This window comes from Bufo bufo, chromosome 5 (genome assembly GCF_905171765.1).
Source record: "Bufo bufo chromosome 5, aBufBuf1.1, whole genome shotgun sequence".
Taxonomy (NCBI): Eukaryota; Metazoa; Chordata; class Amphibia; order Anura; family Bufonidae; genus Bufo; species Bufo bufo.
The window spans coordinates 390,676,031-390,700,274 of NC_053393.1; the positions used below are offsets into that span (position 1 = coordinate 390,676,031).

The 24,244-nt window shown below is 43.1% G+C and overlaps 1 protein-coding gene across 5 annotated transcripts in view; it reads left to right on the top strand.

Moving 5' to 3' along the window:
* Positions 1–24,244, top strand: part of KIF13A (kinesin family member 13A) — a 185,840-nt gene that overhangs the window by 76,570 nt on the left and 85,026 nt on the right. For all 5 annotated transcript variants that reach the window (XM_040432694.1, XM_040432696.1, XM_040432695.1 and 2 more), the window contains exons 7-12: positions 1,014–1,194; positions 6,847–6,934; positions 20,352–20,486; positions 22,183–22,295; positions 23,087–23,198; positions 23,445–23,657. In XM_040432694.1, the coding sequence (XP_040288628.1) occupies positions 1,014–1,194; positions 6,847–6,934; positions 20,352–20,486; positions 22,183–22,295; positions 23,087–23,198; positions 23,445–23,657 (842 nt within the window). The remainder of the gene's footprint in view (positions 1–1,013; positions 1,195–6,846; positions 6,935–20,351; positions 20,487–22,182; positions 22,296–23,086; positions 23,199–23,444; positions 23,658–24,244) is intronic.

The following is a 24,244-nucleotide window of genomic DNA, read 5'->3' on the forward strand; positions in this document are numbered from 1 at the left end:
TACCAGCATCAATAACTTAAAGGGGTCGTCCAGTTACTATTGATGGCTTATCCTCAATATAGGCCATCAATGTCCAATCAGCGGGTGTCCAACACCTGCACCTGAACAAAGCTGTTCTGCAGTAGCTCACATGCCAAAGGTTGGCACTGGAGCTACACCGTTCTATCCACTGTGTAGTGGGCACAGCTGATTACTACTGTGCTTTTCCCATTGAAAAAAAATGAGAGTAGCGCTGTAGTAACTAGCTCCATCCCCTACATCAGGGATGCCCAACCTGAGGCCCTCCAGCTGTTGCCAAACTACAACTCCCAGCATGGCTGGTCAGCCTACAGCTATTAGGGCATGCTGGGAGTTGTAGTTAAGCATCCCTGCTCTAGATAGTGGACAAAGCTGTGTTGACTTCTGGGGCTGCAGCAACCCCAAAACAGCTGATCGATGGGGTGTAGGACCCCCACAATCAGATATCGATAGCCTATCCTGAGGATAGTCCATCAGTAGTAAAATCCTTAACAACCCCTTTAAAGGGAACCTGTCACCGGGATTTTGTGTATAGAGCTGAGGACATGGGTTACTAGATGGCCGCTAGCACATCCGCAATACCCAGTCCCCATAGCTCTGTGTGCTTTTATTGTGTATAAAAACCGATTTGATACATATGCAAATTAACAGAAAAGAGTCATATCTTACTTGTGTGACCAGAGAAGAGTCATATTTTCAAGCTCTGACTCATCTCAGGTTAATTTGCATATGTATCAAATCGGTTTTTATACACAATAAAAGCACACAGAGCTATGAGGACTGGGTATTGCGGATGTGCTAGCGGCCATCTAGCAACCCATGTCCTCAGCTCTATACCCAAAATACTGGTGACAGGTTCCCTTTAAGATTATTATATCACTACCTAATGGTAAAAAAACCTGATGTTGGAAACTTCTATTAGGCTTGTAACAGATTACATTTTGTGTTCATTTAGTCTTTTTTGTCGTATGTTGAATTTGTAACTTGCTGTGTAGGTTCAGGAAAGTCTTTCTCTATGATGGGGACATCAGATCAGCCTGGCTTGATTCCACGGCTCTGTTGTGCTTTATTCCTGAGGGCAACAAATGAAGAAAATGACTCTCAGACCTTCAAAGTGGAAGTATCCTATATGGAAATTTACAATGAGAAGGTCAGAGATCTTTTGGACCCTAAAGGGTAAGTGCTCTTACGTTTACATGTATGTTTCCTTCTCACCTAATTCTACAGTTCTAATAAGGCCAGTTTCACATGTGCATATTCGGTTTCGGAAAAACATTCTGTGTGATGGCCACATTCTCTGGACCAACCACTGTTGCTCTAAGCCGAACTCACAGCATCACAATGATCTATGATGCTGTGATTTCTTCCCTGACCGCAGGTCTCCTGTACTGTACTCCCATAAGTCCATGAGTATAGTAGGCCTGCGGATGGGCAGGGACTCACAGCATCATAAAGCATCAGGATGCTGTGAACTCAGGTTAGAGGAGCAGTGTTCGTTTTGGGAAATGCAGTCATCACATGGAACGTGTTTCCCAAACTGAACATGCTCGTGTTTGTGCATCAAACATTGATTGTGCATCAGTGTTAAAAAAAACATAACTATATTAAAGTGGTTGGCCACTTTCTTGTTATCGTTGACCAATGTGTTTGTAACATGATTATATGGTACTTACTAATACAGTGGTCCCTCAAGTTCCAATAATAATTGGTTCCAAGATGACCATTGTATGTTGAAATCATTGTAAGTTGAGTAATCAGTTCCAAAGCCCCAAAATGTCATCCAAGATGAGAGAAAATGAAGATTTAGTCTGAATAAGCAGATAACTAAGACAGATTAAACAAGTCCTTACATATAACAGTCAGGAATAGCTGGTAACTAGCAATTAATCCAGCTATTTAACCAGAGAAGAGGCCTTGATTGGTTGTATCTTGAGTCTGAGGCATTATGTTAAGTCTAGTTTCAACTTACGATGGGTCGAAAAGACCATTGTATGTTGAAAATATTGTATCCTGAGGGAGCACTGTATAGTCTTTGTTGAAATTCTGCACCATTTTCAATACTTTATAAGGTATGCCCCCTTGTTTGCCAAGTCTTTTTGTGTTGTCCAAACAGAGGTCTTGTCCTAAAATAGCTGCTGATGGAGGGTTATTTGACCAGGCAAATAACCTCCATGTGATACCTCCTCCATTCAAATACACTGCATCTTCCATCTGCAGGTGTGGTATGTTTGAATGGAGGAGACATCACATGGAGACTATTTGCCTGGTCACATGACCCTCCATCAGTAGCCATTTTATGGACATGACCTCTATGTAGATAGCACAGAGGATTTTTTAAACAAGTGGGCATTCCTTTTGAAATATAGAAAATGGTGCAGAATTTCAACAAAGCCTATATTAGTATATAAGTGCCATAAATTCATCTCACAAACACATTGGTCAATGATGATCAGAAAGTGGCCAACCCCTTTAAAAGGTGCCTTCTCAAACAGCTGATCAGCGGGGGTCCCAGGTGTCGGACTCTTACCGATCAAATACTAATAACCTATCTAGAGGATAGGTCGTCAGTCCTAAAATGTCAGAAAACCCCATTAATGTATACTGCTTGCCCCGAGGATATATAGGTTCTTTTGGTTTTATGGAGATTTTAAAGTATGTTAAAATGCTGTTGTGAGTTTTCCTATTACATGCACATGAATGAGATTTTGGAAAAGATACCTCAAACTCCAAATCTGTGAAAGTTTTCGGTATTTCAGTCATACGTTTAAAATGTACCTTGTGGAACTAAATGTAAAAAACCTTGATAATGCAGAATGAAGGACATAGATGGTTGCACCAGAGCCCTGTTGCCTCAGGGGACCCTAAGCATAAGACATCACAGTTATCAATGGCATATGTAAGTGGAGGCTTGTTATAGATTTTGCATTATGGTCCAGGAGCTTCAAGTTACGCCTCTCTGCAGAACCACAGTGATTTTTCCATTGAAATACAGTAGTTACTATTGTGGGGACTCGCTCTGGTAGACAAGATTAGCGGACGCAGTATAGAGGCAACAACAAGTTCTATGGATCAAACAGTTCAGTGTTTTATTCACACTTTAGGCAAGTGACAAAACAAGCAGTCATATTCAAACTAAGTCACCTTGTGGTGTTAGTGATTATTCACACCATGCAGCAATTCTGCCTCAAAGAGTCCTTGACCATAGCAGCACCAACCTGTTTTCACACCAAACAGGTAGCAAGCCTTCATGCAGACACAAGGCTCCCAGATCCCAACACAGAGCCCTGGCTTCTGAGCCCAGCTGCCTATTTAAGGACAGCCAGGTGCTGCCAAACCCGGATCGGCATTTAAAATCCGGTCCGGTATTTGACCTCACCTGACTGTAAATCAGCCCAGCAGCACATGCTGGAAGAAAAATACCTGTTTTCCCAGACAAAACCTCTCACTGTGTCACACTATTTACTGTATTACTGTAGACAGATGCCAATGTAGTTGGCACAATGATTTTTAGAAATGTGAACCATACTTTTTGATGCTGGACATGTGTCTTCATGTCCTATTTCTAAAATGCAGTGAGTAGGTAGAATTCAGGTGCCAGGAGTGCACTGGGCATATGGCTAGACAGGCGTATCGAGTTGTATTGATTCACTCTTCCACTGTTCAAGGGCAGAACAGTATATACCGTATATATTTTTTTGTTCTTTTATGGAGAACTGTTATAGGCTACATTTTATGGTGCCTTTGTAGAATGACTAAAATAATGACAGAAGAGGAACATACAGAATGGGCACGGTATATGGTAAGGCTACTTTCACACTAGCGTTAATGTTTTCTGATACTGAGATCCGCCATAGGGCCTCAGTACTGGAAAAAAAAAACGCTTCAGTTTTGTCCCCATTCATTGTCAATGAGGACAAAACGTAACTGAACAGAACGGAGTGCACTAGAATGTGTCCTGTTCCGTTCTCATACCAGAGAGCAAACCGCAGCATGCTGCTGTTTGCTTTCCGTTCTGGGATGTGGAGCAAGATCCGTTTTATCTGACACAATAGAAAACGGATCCGTCCCCCATTGACTTTCAATGGAGTTCATGACGGATCCGTCTTGGCTATGTTAAAGATAATACAACCGGATCTGTTCATAACGGATGCAGATGATTGTATTATCAGTAACTGAGGCGTTTTTGCTGAACCCTGCCGGATCCAGCAAAAACGCTTGTGTTAAAGAATAATGATCTGCAGATCGGGTTGTGATCAGCAGGTTCTATGTTCTCTCCTACAATGTCGTTGGTCCTACTGTATTGCGTATATGTATAATATAGATACTTTTTATTGTATCATTAATTGTGGCAGTTCATCTAAGATAATAGACAATGCATTTTTTTCTCAATGATTATTGCTCTGTTTAGACATAAATTATAAGTTTCCCCCTGTTCTCCCAATTTAAGTTGTGATTTAGTCATTTCCATGATTTGGGTTAATGTCTCCTGCTCGTATGACCCTTTTCCCCATGGGGAATCAGAGTATTCCTAACATCTTAACGTTGTCTCTTTCATTCTGCTTGTGATATCTGTGGCAATAAACCTAACCCCGAGTGATTAAAAGGCTTTCATAATTCTTTCCTAACTGACTCTTGGAAACTGCAACGGTGCCTCCCGTTACATACAGCTCCAATACTATAATTAGTAGGGATGAGCGAATTTCATATTTTGAAGTTCGTGTTGTGGTATGTATGTACTGAATTTCGTTATGGATTCCGTTACCACGGACCATAACGCAATTCCATGATGGAATACATAATGGAATCCCTTTAGAGGCATTCCGTTATTCATTTCGTCATAATAGAAGTCTATGGCCTGCATAACGGATCCGTCCGTGCTGTAGTCCTCTCCTGCATAACGTAAACGGACAGATCCATTATGCAGCCCATAGACTTCTATTATGATGGAATGAATAATGGAATGTCTCTAAAGGCATTCCGTCATGGTCCGTGGTAACGGAATCCATAACGTAATTCAGTAAATACCACAACATGAACCAAAATATGAAATTCGCTCATCCCTATTAATTAGCACTGATATGCGCTATTAACCAAGTCATACGGGCCGCTATGGGAGGAAATATAGGGATTGGCTTATTTTAAATAATTGTGCACGATGTGTTAATCTGATCAAGTGATCATATTGAAAAGGACTGTAGCCTCTCCTGACCATCTTTTTTTTTAGCAATTACTTTCATGCAATAACAGTTCTGGAGCATCTATTCTATGTTGTGCAATTCCTTTATTATTCCTGCTAGAAGTTATGAATGGATTACTAGCAGTTTTCAATGAAAATCCAGCTAGGTGTTACTTGTTGGGGATATGTCCCTGACATTATCCAGTCAGTGCTGTCAGAATGTATAGGGAAACACCCCTAGTATACTGTTCCCTTTAAACCAGGTGATCCAAAAAACAGCAAGAAAATATTGTTGTTTATTGGTCTAGGGCAGAGACGTGCCAAATGTATGCAACGCCAGTGATTTGGGGGAGTGAAGGGGGTTATTTTCTGCATCTCTTTTAAAGGGCACAGAAAGGGTTATTGACCCCAATCCTGTTGGTCTGGGGCAGTAAACGGTGTAATCTTTGCATCTCTGGTGGTCTAGAGCAGAGAATGGGCTAATGCAAGTATCTCTTGCGGCGTAGAGCAGAAGAAGGGTTAATGTCAAAATACTTGGTGGTGAGTAGGGTATTTTTAAAAATCCTTGATGAACTAGGGCAAAGAAGGGGTTAGCCTTAAAATGTTTTCTGGTCAAGGCAGAGAGGCTGTTAATGGTAGTATCCCTGGTGGTCTGGGGGTAGAGACGTGGTTCATTTTTAAATCCTAAGCAGTCTAGGGTTAAAATCTGGGGTACAGTGGGTTATTAACCCCTAAAGAGTTTGTCATTGTCTGGGCTGTAACAAGACAGCCTTCTCTTATCCTAGTGCACAGATAATAAAGATGTGTGCAGAGTGGGGATAGAGAGAACTGTGCAGCTGTGACTGTACAGCTACACAGTACACTCTATGATCAGGCAGGACACTCTATGAACAGGAGGACAGACTTTTCCTGGGTAGGGGGAGCCTTTAAGCTGTGTCCCTGCTCTGCCATGCATCTTAAATGGAACAGTGGTGACCACTGCTTCTATTTGATCCTAGAGAATGCCTTTTAGTGAATGTCTTTGGACTCTGGTCAGGGATCCAGGCGTCTTGAATGCCTTGTAAAGTTTTGACAGTGCGGTAGCCCTACTAAGGTAGTTACGAGGAAAAGGTTACTGTAGGTGCTGGTTTCTATGAGCAATCACTAATATTCTGATCCTCATAGTTGAGCCATGCTTTTGTCATCACTGTCTTACACTTTTATTCTCATGAACCTAGTTTATAAGTTATCCCTATCCACAGGGTGGGTGATATCTAGCTAATTGCTGGAGATCTGAACTCTGGGACCCAAACCGATTGCTAAAACGGGAATCTCTTTCTGATGGAGCGGTGGGCTCAATCGATACTCTGGGAGCACAGGAGATAGCCGAGTACAGCGCTTGGCTCTCTCCTGCACTCCCATAGAGAATGAATGGAGTGGCAGGGCGCATGCTTAACCTGCCGCTCCATCAGAACAGGGGAGCGGGGTGCCCCTTCTCTGTATTGGTTACAGTTGGACCCCCAATGATCAGCTAGTAATCCCCTATCCTTGGCACAACCCCTTTAACAAGCTATATTACTACTTTCAGGGTTGTACATTTTTATATGACTAATCCAGCTTAATCTCTTAATCAAGCTGTATATATTTAACCATGTATTCTTTGTTTCTTCTAGAAACCGACAGTCCCTTAAAGTTAGGGAGCACAAGGTCTTGGGACCATACGTTGATGGTTTATCCCAATTAGCTGTAACTAAATTTGAGGTAATGTATTTACACATTCTCGGTTTATAATAGTTGGTCCAGATGTTCAGCTGATTTTTTTCAGCATTATATTCATTTTTGATGCGTTTCACAGCCCAATACTAAATTAAAGGGAATCTGTCAACAGTTCTATGCTAACCCTATCTGAGTGGCAGAGACCCTGATTGAAAGATACTTAGTGCTTGTTCACATCTGTGTTGGAGGCTCCGCTCAGGGTCTCTGTTGCAGATTCCATCAGAAAGACCGTAGAAAAAATTCCTGCATGCAGGACTTTTTTGTTCGGTAAAAAACAGGTTCCTGAATGGAAACGGAACTTACTCCATGTAGTAAATGGTGTCTGTGCAGCTCAGTTATGTGCTGAATCCGTCACTTCCATTATTTTAGTTTTTCTTCTGTAACGTAGCAGAACAGCGGAAATATACAACGGTGGTGTGAACTCACCCTTACTTCTTCTGTTGCTTTTTTGGGCCCTATTGAGCAGCTCCAGAACAAGCCGAGCTTTGGAGTCCACTCAATATGGTGCACAGAATCCTTGTCTTCATGATCTTCCGTCTCTGCTCCCCCTCCCCCCACTCAAACGCACGCCATTGATTTTCAGAAGGGAGAGAGCTGTCAATCATCTGTGGGAGGACAAGGGCAGCCATAGCTCATGAATATCAGGACTCCATCACTTGGTTCATGCTGGAGCTTCTCACCCAGAATTAAGAAAATGAGCAAAATAAATGTAAGCGACCCAGCATTTTCAGCAGTGTCTCTGCTGCCCTCAAATAGACCATTGACAGATTCCCTTTAAAGGGAGTCTGTCACCACCATATGGCCATATACAGTGCTTACATTGTCCTATCGCACACCTATACATGAATGTTACGGTACCTTTGTTATTTTCTTTAGACTTGCAGAAGCTGGAAAAATGAACTTTGATTCATATGCAAATGAGCACTCGCAAGTGCCCATGGGCGGCGTTCACTGTGTTGGTGCCCAGGCTGCCCTGCCTTTTTTTCATTGTTTCCCCACCCCAGCCTCTGCATATGCCCACCCTCCTGTTCCCTTGCGTCATCCTTTGGTCCGGCCGAGATCCCACGCCTGTGCGCTGCCTCGCCGGGCTGGAGCATGCGCACTGCGATGCCCATTGTGCGCACGGCATTGTTTTAACTACTGCGCACGCGCCGGAGAGCGGCGCAAAACCAGCGGCAATGTGGCGTTTGCCGGCGCATGCGCAGTAGTTAAAGCGATGCCATGCCCACAATGGGCATCACAGGGCGCATGCTCCGGCCCGGCGAGGCAGTGCACAGGCGCGGGATCTCAGCCGGACCGAAGAAAGACTCAAGGGAATAGGAGGGTGGGCATACGCAGAGGCTGGGGTGGGGAAACAATTAAATAAGGCAGGGCAGCCTAACATTCATGTATAGGTGTGCGATAGGACAATGTAAGCACTGTATATGGCCGTATGGTGGCGACACCAGACTCCCTTTAAATGTTCATTTTATTTTATTTTTAAGTCCAAAATGGCAATGTAGCAAGTAGTAGATGTTTGCTGCCCAGTTCAAACGCCAGCCGCCTTAATTACATATTGTGAACCTGTAACCTTTTATGTTGGAATTTCTGACCGATCTGCCGCTTGGGTCAATTCAGATGCAGAAGACATGATCTTCACAAGGCACCTACCTACTGCCCTCACATAATCTCCTGGCCAATTAAATGTAAACTAGTTAAATGAGCTTTGCAGCAATGTATCCGCTCTAAATGGATTATTGCTAAACACGTAGCAAACAGCACAACACCTTCTCTTCTGTGGCCCCTAGTAATATTGACAGCTGGCAATGAAACTAATGTTGCAATGCTTGATGCATGAGTAATCCGGTTATGGGGAGGGCATCCTAGCCCAGTGATAACCCTTTCAACTATGTTCCTGTGGCCGGCAACGGCTCTTCAGTATAATGTTGCCTGTTAATTGATTAAAAATGCGTATTTCATGGTCTGTGACATTGTGATAACGGCATCTATTCACATTCTGTATTAAGGCTTCTTTCTTAATTGAGTCTATTTGAGTGTAACGATAAAGGACAGCTATCTTTTCTGTGGAACTTTCTCAGACATCTTGTACTAGGCCCCGCTCTGAAAGCCAGAGCAGAAAGATGCTTACAAAGACTGGCTTTCACTCTTGCGTGCCCTGCCTATTCATGTATTGCATGGTTGGCTGCTCATTTTTCTGTTAAAGTTAAAAAAAAAAAAAAAGTTAGTTTTCTTTTGAAAGTTAAAAAATATAGTCAGGTCAGCTGAGTGCCCCGGATGAACAGAGATGTGAGGAAGATCATCAAAAAGACGGAAGCTCTAGCATTCATGGGATAAAATCATCCAGACTGCATAAGTAAGACTCCCGCAGCGCTGAAACGCGTGTCTTACTAGTAAAGCCTGAATGATTTTATCCCATGGATGTTGGAGCTTCCGTCTTTTTGATAAAAGCACTATTTGACACTTTTCGGTTGGGCACGTTCTATCTGAATTGCTGGATGTCAGACTATTATTTTCATTATGTTGTCCTAAAGGGAACCTGTCAGAAAACATAATGGACCATAAACTGCCTGTAAGGGTCCATTCACACGTCAGTATTTTGTAATCCGCATCCGTTCAGCAAATTTGCAGAACGGAATGCTGACCCGTTCATTTCAGTGGCCTCGCAAAAGATGCGGACAGCATTCAGTGTGCTGTCTGCATCTGTTGTTCCATTCCGTTATGCGGATCCGCAAAAGAAAATAGAGCTTGTACTACTATTGTCCACAGAATGCAGTCCGTGGTCCCATTGTAGTCAATGGGTGTGCAGTCCGTGGTCCCATTGTAGTCAATGGGTGTGCAAAAATGTGGATGACATGTGGAATGCATCAATATGTCATCCGCTATTGTGGATCCGTTTCCAGGTAATAGAAAAAAAACATTTTTTAGTACCCTTTAGTAGATTTTTGCGGAAACACGGATCCGCAAAAGAAAAATGCTGACATGTGAATGGACCCTTAGGCTGGGTTCACACCTGAGCGTATTCGATAAGCGCTGTTTACAGGCATTTTTTTCGGGTGTTTATGAGGCGTATTTTGGGGCGTTTTTGTATTTTGGAAACGTGCGTCGTATGCGCGTTCTTGCTATTGACTACAGAGGCGTACAATGAAAAACAGAGGTTTTACGCGCGACAATACGTCCCAAAGAAGCTCCTGTACTTCTTGGGGCGTAGGGCCTTTTACATCGCGTTCGTACACGCTGTAAAACGCTCAGGTGAGAACCATGCCCATAGGGAAACATTGGTTTTTGCCTGTTGAGCGTTTTACAGCGCGTAGGAACGCGCTGTAAAACGCTCAGGTGTGAACCTAGCCTAAGCTGTTGACATCAGGTTTCTAATGCTGATCTTGTGTACCATGTCTGAGATGCATGATCCCTGTAAAACAACTGTTACCTCCTCGCAGGTCGTATGTAAATGAGGTTCTTGACTCAGAGAGCTTGACTTCAAGAATCTTATTTGCATACGACCTGCGGGGGAATAAAAGTTGTTCCAGGGATCATGCACCTCGGACATCTTACACAAGAACATCATTAGAAACCTGATGTCACTGGCTTTAAGGTACTGCTGGCGGTCTATGGTCCATTTAGGTGCTGACAGGTTTCCTATTAACAAGTAATGCGATGTTAGCACAAGATACGTTTTGTGACCATCCAGCATCTTCTTTGATCTTCATGTAACTTGTGATGGCTACAGATGAGCACAGTCTGACATAATTAGAAATTAAGTTGGGTTATCAGAATTTTGAAGAGCTCTTGTCTGTTCTCTTCACACATCTGATGCACATCACTTACTGTATAGTCCCCATTAAGTAACAGTTGTCGAGCATCTTTTTCTTAGGGCCCTTTACACATAGACGATCAGTGCAATAATCGGGAACACACTTTCATACGATAATTGGCCAGCAATCAGCTAACAAACTCTTATTTATTGCCTCATGGCATTGCTTCTCCAAGCGTGAAAATGCTCACTGGTCTGCAGCACCTCTTGCCGGGCAAGCAAGGCATGTGCTGCTGACATAATGTAAAAGTATGGGGATGCACAATTGTATTAACAACTGTTTATCCCCGTGCACTTTCCATCAGCCTGTGTGAAAGGCCTTTTAAACTGAATGTGTCATCAGAAAATGACCTACCTTCACATAGTTACATAGACCATCAAGTTCAACCAAGGATGAGTGAGGATGTGAATGTTAGGAAAGGGGAGTGAGAGACCCAGACATTGAAACATTTTCATAAGCATTAATGTTATTTAAAATTCATTGAAAACTTTTTAAAAACTCTCCACTATTCCTGTTGTGACCATGTCCTGAGGTAGAGTATCCCACAGATGTATAGTTCTTACAGTAAAAAAGCCTTGAAGCGTCTGTAGACTGAACTTTTTCTTCTCCAGTCGGAGGCAGTGCCCCCTTGTCTTTTGAGTGGATTTTATATGGAACAGCTTTTCAGCATATTTTTGTATGGCTCATTTATGTATTTGTATAGGCTATTCCTGTCCCACCTTAGACGTCTCTTCTCAAGACTGAATAAATCAAATTCTCTTAATCTTTCCTCATAACTAAAGCCTGTGTTACATCTGCAGATTTTTCAGCAGATGATCGCTAACGAGTGTTCCTAGTAATGCTCGTTAGCAATCATCAGGCAGTCTAATACTGCTGCCGATTACCCAATGAATGAGCAAACGCGCTTTCATCATGGCAATCCAAATCTTTTGACAGGCTAAAAAAATAATTGTTTGCTTCCGGCAAACAATGATTCTGCATAGGAAAGAGCGATGGTATAACCATCTCTCCTCCCTATACTAAGGAGAAGATCACTGCATGTAATAGCAGCAGTCTCCTCCACTAGCGAGCAGACGATTGCCGGGAAGGAATGCTTCCTTCCTGACAATTGCCTGTTCATTCGGGCTGTCTAATACAGCCTTAGGACCCTCCATGCCCCTTATCAGTTTAGTTGCTCTCCTATGTACTGTCACGGATGATATTGCAGATAGCTGGAAGTTATGGATAAACATCCGACTGGCTTGATCCCAAACTAAGGAGCATAAAGGTGACCCCTGTAAAACCCTAAGAGCTCACCCTGACTGCTAAGCACATACAAGGGTCTCAGAGGTAGACAATTGCATGCCCTCGTACCTAGACTGTGTGACACCTGAAAACCCTATAATAGTGAGGGGACACGACCACCGCCTTCCTGCACTTAATACGGAGGGAGTCAGGTTCACCTAAAATCAAGCCAGCAAAGAAACACAATACAAGAAAGGACTTATCTGAACAAGCAGTAACAGAAGTCTCCAGCAGTGATCACTTCAATCCAGGAAGTAGTATAAACCGCAAAGTGAGGCAGTATGGGAGGGAATATAAAGGGAGGCAATTAGTGTGAATAGGTGACAGCTGGGAGAAGGAAAGGAGATGACAAAGTGAAACCAAAACAAAGAACATCATGCAAGAGGTACAGAAGAACGTCTACCAGACCTTCTCAGAGCTGGCGGTGACATGTACTTTTTCCAGCTCCAGGGCATCCTTTCTATAGCCTGTTAACCAGAACTGAACTGCATATTCCAGATGAGACCCCAACAAAGCTTTGTAAAGTGGTAATATAAAATCCCTGCCCCATGAGTCTATGCCTCGTAACCACCTCCGGACCGCCTAACGCAGGATTGCGTTCCGGAGGTGGCAGCGCTGCGCAGAGTCACGCATATACGCGTCATCTCGCGAGACGCGAGATTTCGCTCCAAGCCGGCCCGCGCATGCGCATCGCGGGCCGGCAAAATTCAAAGAACAAGTTCGTCACCAGCCTGCCAGCAACGATCATTGGCTGGCAGGCTGGCGATTTTCAAAAAATCCAATCCAAAGTCATATAACAGATCATATTAGTAAATATGATCTGTTATATGGCTTGTCTGCTCCTGTGCTGGTCCTTTTCGTCGGTTGGATCCAGCACAGGAGCAGACTGAACTGTGAGTACACCAAACACTACACCTTAGCCCCAGATCACCCACCTGCACCCCAATTAACCCTTTGATCACCCCTTTGATCGCCCCTGTCAATCACTAGTGAAAGGAAAAAAAGTGATCAGTGTAAACTGTCACTTTTTTTTTTTCACTGGTATTGGCTGTTAGGTTTTAGGGATAGTTTAGGCCCCTTGGTTAGGTAGTTAGCGTCAGTTAGCGCCCACCCCACCGCACCGCAGTCACTTTTATTCGCTGTTTAGCGTATCGCTAATCAGCATTTGTACTTTTATAGTATCTGTAAGTGATCAAAACTGATCACGGTCAGATCTATAATAGTATTAGTGTCACCTTAGCTCGCCCTCCACCCAAAACGCAGTGTTTGCCCGATCAGGCCTGATCGGTCGCCCACACGTGCGTTCACCCACGCCCGCCCCACCGCAGTGACAAAAAATTATTATTTTTTGATCACTGCACATTCATTTTACACGCACTGCGGCGATAAAAAAATCAGTTTTGATATTTTTTATCAACCGCAGCAGCCTCCGGTACTTCGCTAGCCTCCCCTTTGTAAGACAGGTTTGCTTTTTTTCTTGGGTAGTCTCAGGGAATACCCCTAAATTTAGTAGTCCAAAATGTCAAACAGGGGGTATTCTTCTGAAGAGGCCTACAGGATTCTGACCCAGTCGGATGAGGAGTGGGAACCCTCATCTGACGAATCTAGCGGGTCAGAATATGAACCTGTGGAAAGCAGTGGCTCTCTGACCCAAAGTTCGGACGAGGAGGTGGAGGTCCCTGGCAGCACCAGGCGTACCCGGCCCCATGTCGCTAGACCACAGGTTACGCAGGATCCGCTTCAAGAGCAGCAGAGTGGGGCTGTCGCTGCCGGATCACGTGGTGAGGCATACACCAGCAGCGCAGCCCTTCCTGGACCTAGTACCAGCACTGCCGTACAACCTGGTGAAGTAGCGAGCACCAGAAGGGCAGTTGAAGCTGGTACGGTGGCACGTGCAATAGTTACCCCGTCGCAGCCACCGCAAAGACGGGCCCGTAGAGCCCCTAGAGTCCCTGAGGTGCTGGCAAATCCTGATTGGCAGTCACCAACTTCAGCCGCACCAGTAGTTCCCCCTTTCACCGCCCAGTCTGGAGTTCGGGTTGAGACGGCTCAAATCGGTTCGGCCCTGGGATTTTTTGAGCTGTTCTTGACTGCGGAGCTCTTGGACTTAGTCGTGGCAGAGACCAACCAGTATGCCACACAATTTATAACCGCTAACCCGGGAAGCTATTATGCCCAGCCTTTCCGGTGGAAACCAGTCCAAGTTTCCGAGCTTAAAATTTTTTTGGGCCTTCTCCTCAACATGGGCCTGACAAAAAAGCATGAATTGCGGTCATATTGGTCAACGCACCCAATTCATCACATGCCCATGTTCTCTGCTGCTATGTCCAGGACACGATTTGAGACCATCCTACGTTTTCTGCATTTTAGCGACAATACCACCTCCCGTCCCAGAGGCCACCCTGCTTTTGACCGGCTCCACAAAATTCGGCCCCTCATAGACCATTTCAACCTGAAATTTGCAGATTTGTATACCCCTGAGCAAAACATCTGCGTAGACGAGTCCCTAATACATTTTACCGGGCGCCTTGGCTTCAAACAATACATCCCAAGCAAGCGTGCCCGGTATGGGGTCAAATTGTATAAGCTCTGTGAAAGGGCCACAGGCTATACCCACAAATTTCGGATCTATGAGGGAAAAGATCAGACCCTGGAGCCGGTCGGTTGCCCTGACTACCTGGGGAGCAGTGGGAAGACAGTCTGGGACTTGGTGTCACCCTTATTCGGCAAGGGGTACCATCTTTATGTGGACAATTTCTACACAAGTGTGGCCCTCTTTAGGCATTTGTTTCTAGAACGGATTTGCGCCTGTGGCACCATGCGAACTAGTCGCGTGGGCTTCCCCCAACGGCTTGTAACCACCCGTCTTGCAAGGGGGCAGAGGGCTGCCTTGTGTAACGAAGAACTGCTCGCGGTGAAATGGAGAGACAAGCGTGACGTTTACATGCTCTCCTCCATTCACGCAGACACGACAATCCAAATTGAGCGAGCAACCCGTGTCATTGAAAAGCCCCTCTGTGTCCACGACTATAATGCGCTCATGGGAGGGGTGGACTTCAATGACCAGATGTTGTCTCCGTATTTAGTTTCCCGCAGAACCAGACGCTGGTATAAGAAGGTGTCTGTATATTTAATTCAATTGGCGCTCTACAATAGTTTTGTTCTCTACAGTAAGGCTGGGAGAACAGGATCCTTCCTCAAATTCCAGGAAGAGATCATCGAGAACCTCCTTTACCCAGGAGGTTCCGTGGCCCCATCCACCAGTGTAGTTAGCCGTCTACACGAGCGACATTTCCCCAGTGTCGTTCCTGGTACCTCAACCCAACCGTCACCCCGAAAAAGATGTCGTGTCTGTAGCAGGAGTGGAATAAGGCGTGACACCCGCTATTTCTGTCCTGACTGTGCTGACCACCCTGCCCTATGCTATGGAGAGTGTTTCCGGAAGTACCACACACAGGTACACTTAGCATAGGGATCACATCTCACCAGGACAGGCACACAGGGCTATTAGGGCCCATTCACTCACAGCTGCTGCAAACCTCTCCTTTCACCTGGGATAAAGTGCATAATGTACTTCGCCACATCTTTGGGCGATTTGCGCTTTGCACATTGTCCCATGGGGAAGGAGAGGTTTGTTCTATAAAAGGTAAAAAAAACTAAACAAAAAAAAAAATACCGGTAAGTAAAAAAGTTAAATGTTCAGTTAAAAAAGTTTAAAAAAAGTTTCTATGTTCTGTTCAACAGTTAATAAAGTTATTGCTTTGCGGCCTGGTTTTTTCTTTTTTGTTTTGTTTTTTTTACCTTTCAGGTGGACCAACCGATCGACTAGCTGCAGCACTGATGTGCATTCGGACAGAAGCATTGCGCTGCTGTCAGATTACACGCAAGTCGGTGTATGCGGCGCTGCAAGACGAGATTTCTCCTCTGCAGTAAAAGATACGTTTGCCGAGGCATATGAGCTGAGGAGGTGGCGGTGTTCATATACTTTGGCAAACACTTTGTATATATAAAAAAAAAAATCCCGGCAATGATTTATTCATCCACATCGATTGATGTGAATGGAGAAATCTGGTTTGCCAGGGCATACGAGCTGAAGTGGGTATGGATGTTGGGCGGAGCTCCTATGTCCTGGCAGACGCCTTTCCCCTCCTTTTTCTTTTTTTGGCAGAGATTTTTTCATCCACATTGATCGATGCGAATGAAGAAATCTGTGCCGTTCATTTTTTTCTTTCAGCCCAGAGGCTGAACGGAAAAAAAAAATCTCATTACCCGTATGCTCAATATAAGGAGAATAGCAGAAACTCCTAATGCTGGGCATACATGTAATGATTGCGGAGACCCTCAAATGCCAGGGCAGTACAAACACCCCACAAATAACACCATTTTGGAAAGAAGACACCCCAAGGTATTCGCTGAGGGGCATATTGAGTCCATGAAAGATTGAAATTTTTGTCCCAAGTTAGCGGAAAGGGAGACTTTGTGAGAACAAAATCAAAAAAATCAATTTCCGCTAACTTGTGCCAAATTTTTTTTTTTTCAATGAACTCGCCATGCCCCTCATTGAATACCTTGGGGTGTCTTCTTTCCAAAATGGGGTCACATGTGGGGTATTTATACTGCCCTGGCATTTTAGGGGCCCCAAAGCGTGAGAAGAAGTCTGGTATCCAAATGTCTAAAAATGCCCTCCTAAAAGGAATTTGGGCACCTTTGCCCACCTAGGCTGCAAAAAAGTGTCACACATGTGGTATCTCCGTATTCAGCAGAAGTTGGGGAATATGTTTTGGGGTGTCATTTTACATATACCCATGCTGGGTGAGATAAATATCTTGGTCAAATGCCAACTTTGTATAAAAAAAATGGGAAAAGTTGTCTTTTGCCAAGATATTTCTCTCACCCAGCATGGGTATATGTAAAAAGACACCCCAAAACACATTCCCCACCTTCTCCTGAGTACGGAGATACCAGATGTGTGACACTTTTTTGCAGCCTAGGTGGGCAAAGGGGCCCACATTCCAAAGAGCACCTTTCGGATTTCACAGGTCATTTACCTACTTACCAGACATTAGGGCCCCTGGAAAATGCCAGGGCAGTATAACTACCCCACAAGTGACCCCATTTTGGAAAGAAGACACCCCAAGGTATTCCGTGAGGGGCATGGCAAGTTCCTAGAATTTTTTATTTTTTGTCAAAAGTTAGTGGAAAATGATGATTTTTTTTTTTTTTTTTTTTTTCATACAAAGTCTCATATTCCACTAACTTGTGACAAAAAATAAAAATTTCCATGAACTCACTATGCCTATCAGCGAATACCTTGGGGTCTCTTCTTTCCAAAATGGGGTCACTTGTGGGGTAGTTATACTGCCCTGGCATTCTAGGGGCCCAAATGTGTGGTAAGGAGTTTGAAATCAAATTCAGTAAAAAATGACCTATGAAATCCAAAAGGTGCTCTTTGGAATGTGGGCCCCTTTGCCCACCTAGGCTGCAAAAAAGTGTCACACATCTGGTATCCCCGTACTCAGGAGAAGTTGAGGAATGTGTTTTGGGGTGTCTTTTTACATATACCCATGCTGGGTGAGATAAATATCTTGGTCAAATGCCAACTTTGTATAAAAAAATGGGAAAAGTTGTCTTTTGCCAAGATATTTCTCTCACCCAGCATGGGTATATGTAAAATGACACCCCAAAACACATTCCCCACCTTCTCCTGAGTACGGAGATACCAGATGTGTGACACTTTTTTGCAGCCTAGGTGGGCAAAGGGGCCCATATTCCAAAGAGCACCTTTCGGATTTGACAGGTCATTTTTTTCAGAATTTGATTTCAAACTCCTTACCACACATTTGGGCCCCTAGAATGCCAGGGCAGTATAACTACCCCACAAGTGACCCCATTTTGGAAAGAAGAGACCCCAAGGTATTTCGTTATGGGCATAGTGAGTTCATAGAAGTTTTTATTTTTTGTCACAAGTTAGTGGAATATGAGACTTTGTAAGAAAAAAAAAAAAAAAAAAAAATTCATCATTTTCCGCTAACTTGTGACAAAAAATAAAAAGTTCTATGAACTCACTATGCCCATCAGCGAATACCTTAGGGTGTGTACTTTCCGAAATGGGGTCATTTGTGGGGTGTTTGTACTGTCTGGGCATTGCAGAACCTCAGGAAACATGACAGGTGCTCAGAAAGTCAGAGCTGCTTCAAAAAGCGGAAATTCACATTTTTGTACCATAGTTTGTAAACGCTATAACTTTTACCCAAACCATTTTTTTTTTACCCAAACATTTTTTTTTTATCAAAGACATGTAGAACTATAAATTTAGAGCAAAATTTCTATATGGATCTCGTTTTTTTTGCAAAATTTTACAACTGAAAGTGAAAAATGTCATTTTTTTGCAAAAAAATCGTTAAATTTCGATTAATAACAAAAAAAGTAAAAATGTCAGCAGCAATGAAATACCACCAAATGAAAGCTCTATTAGTGAGAAGAAAAGGAGGTAAAATTCATTTGGGTGGTAAGTTGCATGACCGAGCAATAAACGGTGAAAGTAGTGTAGGTCAGAAGTGTAAAAAGTGGCCTGGTCTTTCAGGGTGTTTAAGCACTGGGGGCTGAGGTGGTTAAAACATTACAATATCTTGCTAGCCTTAAAAGCAGCTGATTGACACTGCATACTGTTATTAATCTATGACCTACAAGTACATCCAAATCCTTCCCTACAAGTGACTCTCCCAGTGTTATATCCCCTAGGGCATATGATGAACAGAGATTATTACTACCCAGATGTATAACTTATCCACATTGAACCTCATTTGCCAAGTTGATGCCGAAACATTCAGAGTGTCCACATCAACTAGTAGTTTATGGACATTTTCCATAGACTGCACAGTACTACATAGCTTAGTGTCATCTGTAAAAATAGAAATGGTGCTATTAATTCCGTCCTCGATATCATTAATAAATAAGTTTAAATAATAGAGGACCCAGCACTGAACATTGGGGTACACCAGTTATAACCCGGGACCATTCTGAATAGGAATCATTGACCACAATTCTCTGGACACTGTCCTTTAGCCAGTTTTCAATCCAATTACAAACTATACTTTCCAAGCCAATAGACCTTACTTTACCTATTAAACATCTATGAGGGACAGTATCAAATGTCTTTGCAAAATCCAAGTACACTACATCCACAGCCGCCCCTCTGTCCAGGCTTCTACTCACCTCCTCATAAAAGGTTAGTCTGACAACTTCTGTCTTTGGTAAACCCGTGCTTACTATCACTTATGATATTATTTATGGCCATGTACCGTACTCCTGCATATAGTCCCTTGAGAGTCCTTCAAACACTTCTCCCACAGCGCTTACTGTATATAATTACCTGTTGGCGGACCTAGAGCCTTTTTCAATATGGGCACCACATTTGCCTTGCGCCAGTCACTTGACACTGTACCAGTCGCTAGAGAATATCTAAAAATCATGAACAGGGGCACAGCAATAACTGAACTGAGTTCTTTAAGAACTCTTAGGTGTAATCCACCTGAAGTTTTGTTAACATTTACCTTTATTTAAAGGGATTATCCTCCTTTTTCAAACTGAGGATATATCCTGCTTCCCGTAGACCATAGGTCACGTGGCCTAGGCGCAGATCAGCCCTATTAAAGGGGTTATCCCACTTAGCAGTTTCATACTTACCTGCTGCCACCGCGCGTTCACTTCCTGGATTCTGGCTGGGGGCGGGCTTCATCTTGATTGAAGTCTTCTCCCGGCCGGGCCGCGCGCTGGACTGAACGCGCACGCTGCCGCGCATGCGCAATGTGACTTATTTCTGGCCAGTATAGTACAGAGCCAGCGTGCGCGTTTGCAGCTCTGTACTATTCTGGCCGGGAAGAAGTCACCGTCGCACATGCGCGTTCAGGACAGCGAGTGGCCCGGCCGGGAGAAAAGAAGAAGTCTTCTGGGCAAGCGCGACCATCGGGATTTTGCGGAAGAGCGGTGGTCGTAACCAGGGGAGACCGAGTCACAACAATAAGGTAAGTGGGGATGAATTTTCTCCTAATCGGTGGGAATTTGTTAATAAAGTATATTTACAAAAATGATCACTGTCAAATCATTAACAGATTTAACAGTGATCATTATGATGGGATAACCCCTTTAAAGTGAATGGGTCTGAGCTCTGCTTTACAATTTGTCCTTATATTTGTCCTTGTATTGAGATATATTATGTAAGAAAAAATTTACAGTTAAAAAAGGTATTACTGCTGATAATTTGCATCATAAATGTTTACTCAATCCAGTGTGTCTTCACTTTTTAGGATATTGAATCTTTAATGTCTGAAGGAAATAAATCTCGTACTGTTGCTGCAACAAACATGAATGAAGAAAGCAGCCGATCACATGCTGTATTTAACATTATTTTAACTCAGACTTTGTATGACCATCAGTCTGGTGTAAGTATCGGTAGAAATGCATTTAGATTTGTTTATATGTTTCAAGTTCTATTTAAAGGGGTTCTCCACTTTGGACGGCCCCTACTAGAGTAGTACTCGTTAACAATAGGCATCATAAAGTATGCACCTGCTGGACCCCTAGTGATCAGATATATTCTTCAGGGGAAATTAAAGAGGTTGTACAGAGGTATAATATTGATGAGCAATAGTCAAGATGGGTCATCAGTGTTAGATTGGCACAGGTTCTGCTCCCGGAACCCCTGCCAATCAGTTGTTTGACAGGGTTGTGGCACTTATGCGAGCTCTGCGACCTCTTCAATATTTACTTGCATGCCATCTCTTCACTTTATTTGGGCGAGCAGTTGTGATCACACTACACCACAAGGGAGATGGCATGCAGGTAAATACTGAATTGGTTGCAGCGTTCACATGAGCTGCACAACTCCTTCAAACAGCTAATCCCTTTGGGTTTTTTTCCGGCTAAGTCATTAATATCAGATCAATGCCACCACCAAACAGCCATTTTTAGGCAGCTACAAATTAATACAGTGGACGGAACCAGAACAGAATTATGCCCACCAAACTCCAGAGTACCTCTTTACACCTAATCTATCTAGTTCTAAGGACTGCTAGAGATGTGGTGTACACATTGGTTCTCTCCCTCATATCTGGCATATATGGTGGTCATGCCTACTGGTAACACCTTACTGGCAAGGTATTGAGCAAACTATCCAGAGGATCTGTTCTTCCTCTTTTAACTTTACTTTAGAACATGTCGTACTAGACAGACCTAGCTCCGCTTACTAAACCTCTAAAAGAAATCTAATTACTCACCTATTGACGGCAGCCAAGGCTTTAATTCCCCTTCACTGGCTTAGCCAATCCCCTCCCTTCATTCAAGAATGGGTTTCAAAAGTAAACCAAATTTGCCAATTTGACAAGCTTAGCAGTCTATCTAGTAGGATGATCCCCATGGACACAATTTCAATTGAATCTTTCATCCGACCCATCTCCCTCAACTTCACCCAGGGAATCTCCATCCTGATTACTGGTTCCTCCTTTATCAACAAGGTTCATATAGTTTTCTTATAAGTCTCTGGGTTTTACTCTAATTTACACTATTTTAATATGTAGGAGGTCCCCCACTCCCCCCCCCCCCTTTTGTCCTTTGTTTCCCTATCTCATTTGGTACTGCTATAATTAGCTATTTTGACTATTGGAGTGCCTCTAACAATTATACTGATTGTACTCTTTGTATACTTTTCTCTGACTACTTTTGTAACTTTGTGTTGTATGCTGTTAATAATTGGAATAAAGAATTAAAAAAGTATGCCCACCAATCTGATATTGAAGACCTAAAGTATCCTGAGGATAGTTCATCAGTATCTAAGTTTTGGAAAACCCCTTTAATTCAAAATTTGCTTCTGTCAATTCATTGATTTTATAAGAGGAATTTCCTCAAGTCTTGTGAAACTCCTTTATAAAGCAATGATCTTTAGATGTTTGGATATTTAATCATACAGGTCAAAATTACAGTCGCACAATCAACACTGTCTAAACCAGTAGTGATCAACATATTTTGGGGGCTTCAAATGTGGTCCTTGACACTGTACTCATGTCATAAAATATTTGTCAGTATAGTACCCAACATGTATATGCACAAAAAATGCTGATGTTACTTATTTTCCGTGATTAGAACTCAGGAGAACGTGTCAGTAAGGTCAGCCTGGTAGATCTGGCTGGCAGCGAGAGAGTGTCCAAAACCGGTGCTGCTGGAGAACGCCTCAAGGAAGGAAGTAACATCAACAAGTAAGGACCGTTCCCATTGTTTTTACTAATACTCCTTTTGATAGACAATAGCAGTATACGAATCAGCAGATGAAATTGCCATTACTAAATTTATTTTCTGCTGAAGGTGCAGTGTAATTTCATTTTATGTTAAAGAGGTTATCGAAATGTGACAGATTGAAGAACTTAAAAGATTTGAATATTGTTCCAGCAGGTCAGATTTACATTCACAAATGGTCTAAGGCAAAAGTGGTCAACCCAAAATATTTTCGGGGTTTCCGTTATGACTTTTGACTCCATCATGGGCTGCACATCACCGTTAGCCTGGATCGGGTGAAGAAGTTCAGTAGACACACACACATATATATATATAAAAGTGGAGCTCAAGAGCTTTTATGTCTGATTATTATCCTGGGGAAGGGAGCTGCCTTCCTCTGAGAGATGCACATCGGGCACATGATGGCCAAGTGTGGCTATTGGCCTCTTTGGTCTGTATTTGGACACCGCTTGTTTAATCTCTATCCTGTGTTCAGTTGTGATCTGTGTTGGGCATGTAAAAGTTAAGTTGTGGTGGGTATAAATAGACAAGCAGATATTTCACTTTCTAGGATAAAATGGAAAGGATTGTGGTCAAAGTGGAGATATTTTCCAATGTGTTAGTAACCTTTACTTCTACTCGGGCTGCAGTCCTGTAGTGCCCGGGGATACATAGGGATTTGCGGAATGTTTTTTCTTTATTTGAGCATTTTGTATGATTTATATACCAGTGCACAGTAGATATGATTTTTATTCTTTTCCATCTTTCCTCTAAGGTCACTGACAACTTTGGGATTGGTGATATCATCATTGGCTGATCAAGCTGCTGGGAAAGGAAAGAACAAGTTTGTTCCTTACAGAGATTCTGTACTCACGTGGCTACTTAAGGTTGTAACCCAATACATTTTAATAATATCCTGTTCATTTTTAGATCCTCTTAATAGTGAAATCCAGTCCAAATTGTCTCACCAGTTGTAGACACGTGAAAAAAACACATTGGTGAAGTTTGCGATCTCAGAGCACCACTGAACCTCTATGTTTTGGAGTGTGGGGGAAAAAAATTGACATTTCTAAATGTAGCACTCAACTCTTTTCAAATCTAAATATATTCTCTGATTTATATTTTGCATAAAGGACAATTTGGGAGGCAATAGTAAAACCGCCATGATAGCAACCATCAGCCCGGCAGCTGACAACTATGAAGAGACACTTTCTACCTTACGGTATGCTGATCGGGCCAAAAGAATAGTCAACCATGCTGTGGTCAACGAGGATCCCAATGCCAGAGTTATCAGAGAGCTTCGGGAAGAGGTGGAGAAACTGAAGGAGCAGCTGTCACAGGCAGAGGTGAGTAGTTTATCCACTCTAAAAAAGAAAAAAAGCCAGCCATACACGTGACATAACTGTTCATCCAACAGCTACCTCTCCTGATCCTCCATACACATGCATGCTCGGCTCATGCAAGCATGTATGTGTTGTGAATGTTAGAGGGGAGAAATCTCAGATACCTCTGATGGGCTGCTTCTGTCCCTGGGAACAAAAGGATCCGGCATCTTGTAATCCAACATGCTCGACCCTTCGTTCCCCTAACAATCTGCCGGAGTGGTGAAGCCCTCACACACATTAGATGGTCATCCAATCCCACCGAAATGACCAGGTTCTGTCCACATACGTCAAATGTACAGATATCTTTATTATACTTTTCTACATAAAATTAAGATTAAAACATAAAATATAGAGCTACTGCTTCTTTTTAAGATCACTGGCTGCGGGGAGGTGGTTTCTTGTCCCTTGGGTGAAGATCACTAATTAGTATATATGTATTGTGATACAGTTTCAAACACGTGTATATTACCAATATGTTTATACTTTTAGGGGAAATATATATCACCTAAAATCTCGTAGATTTTGTGCCTATATTTACACCATGAATT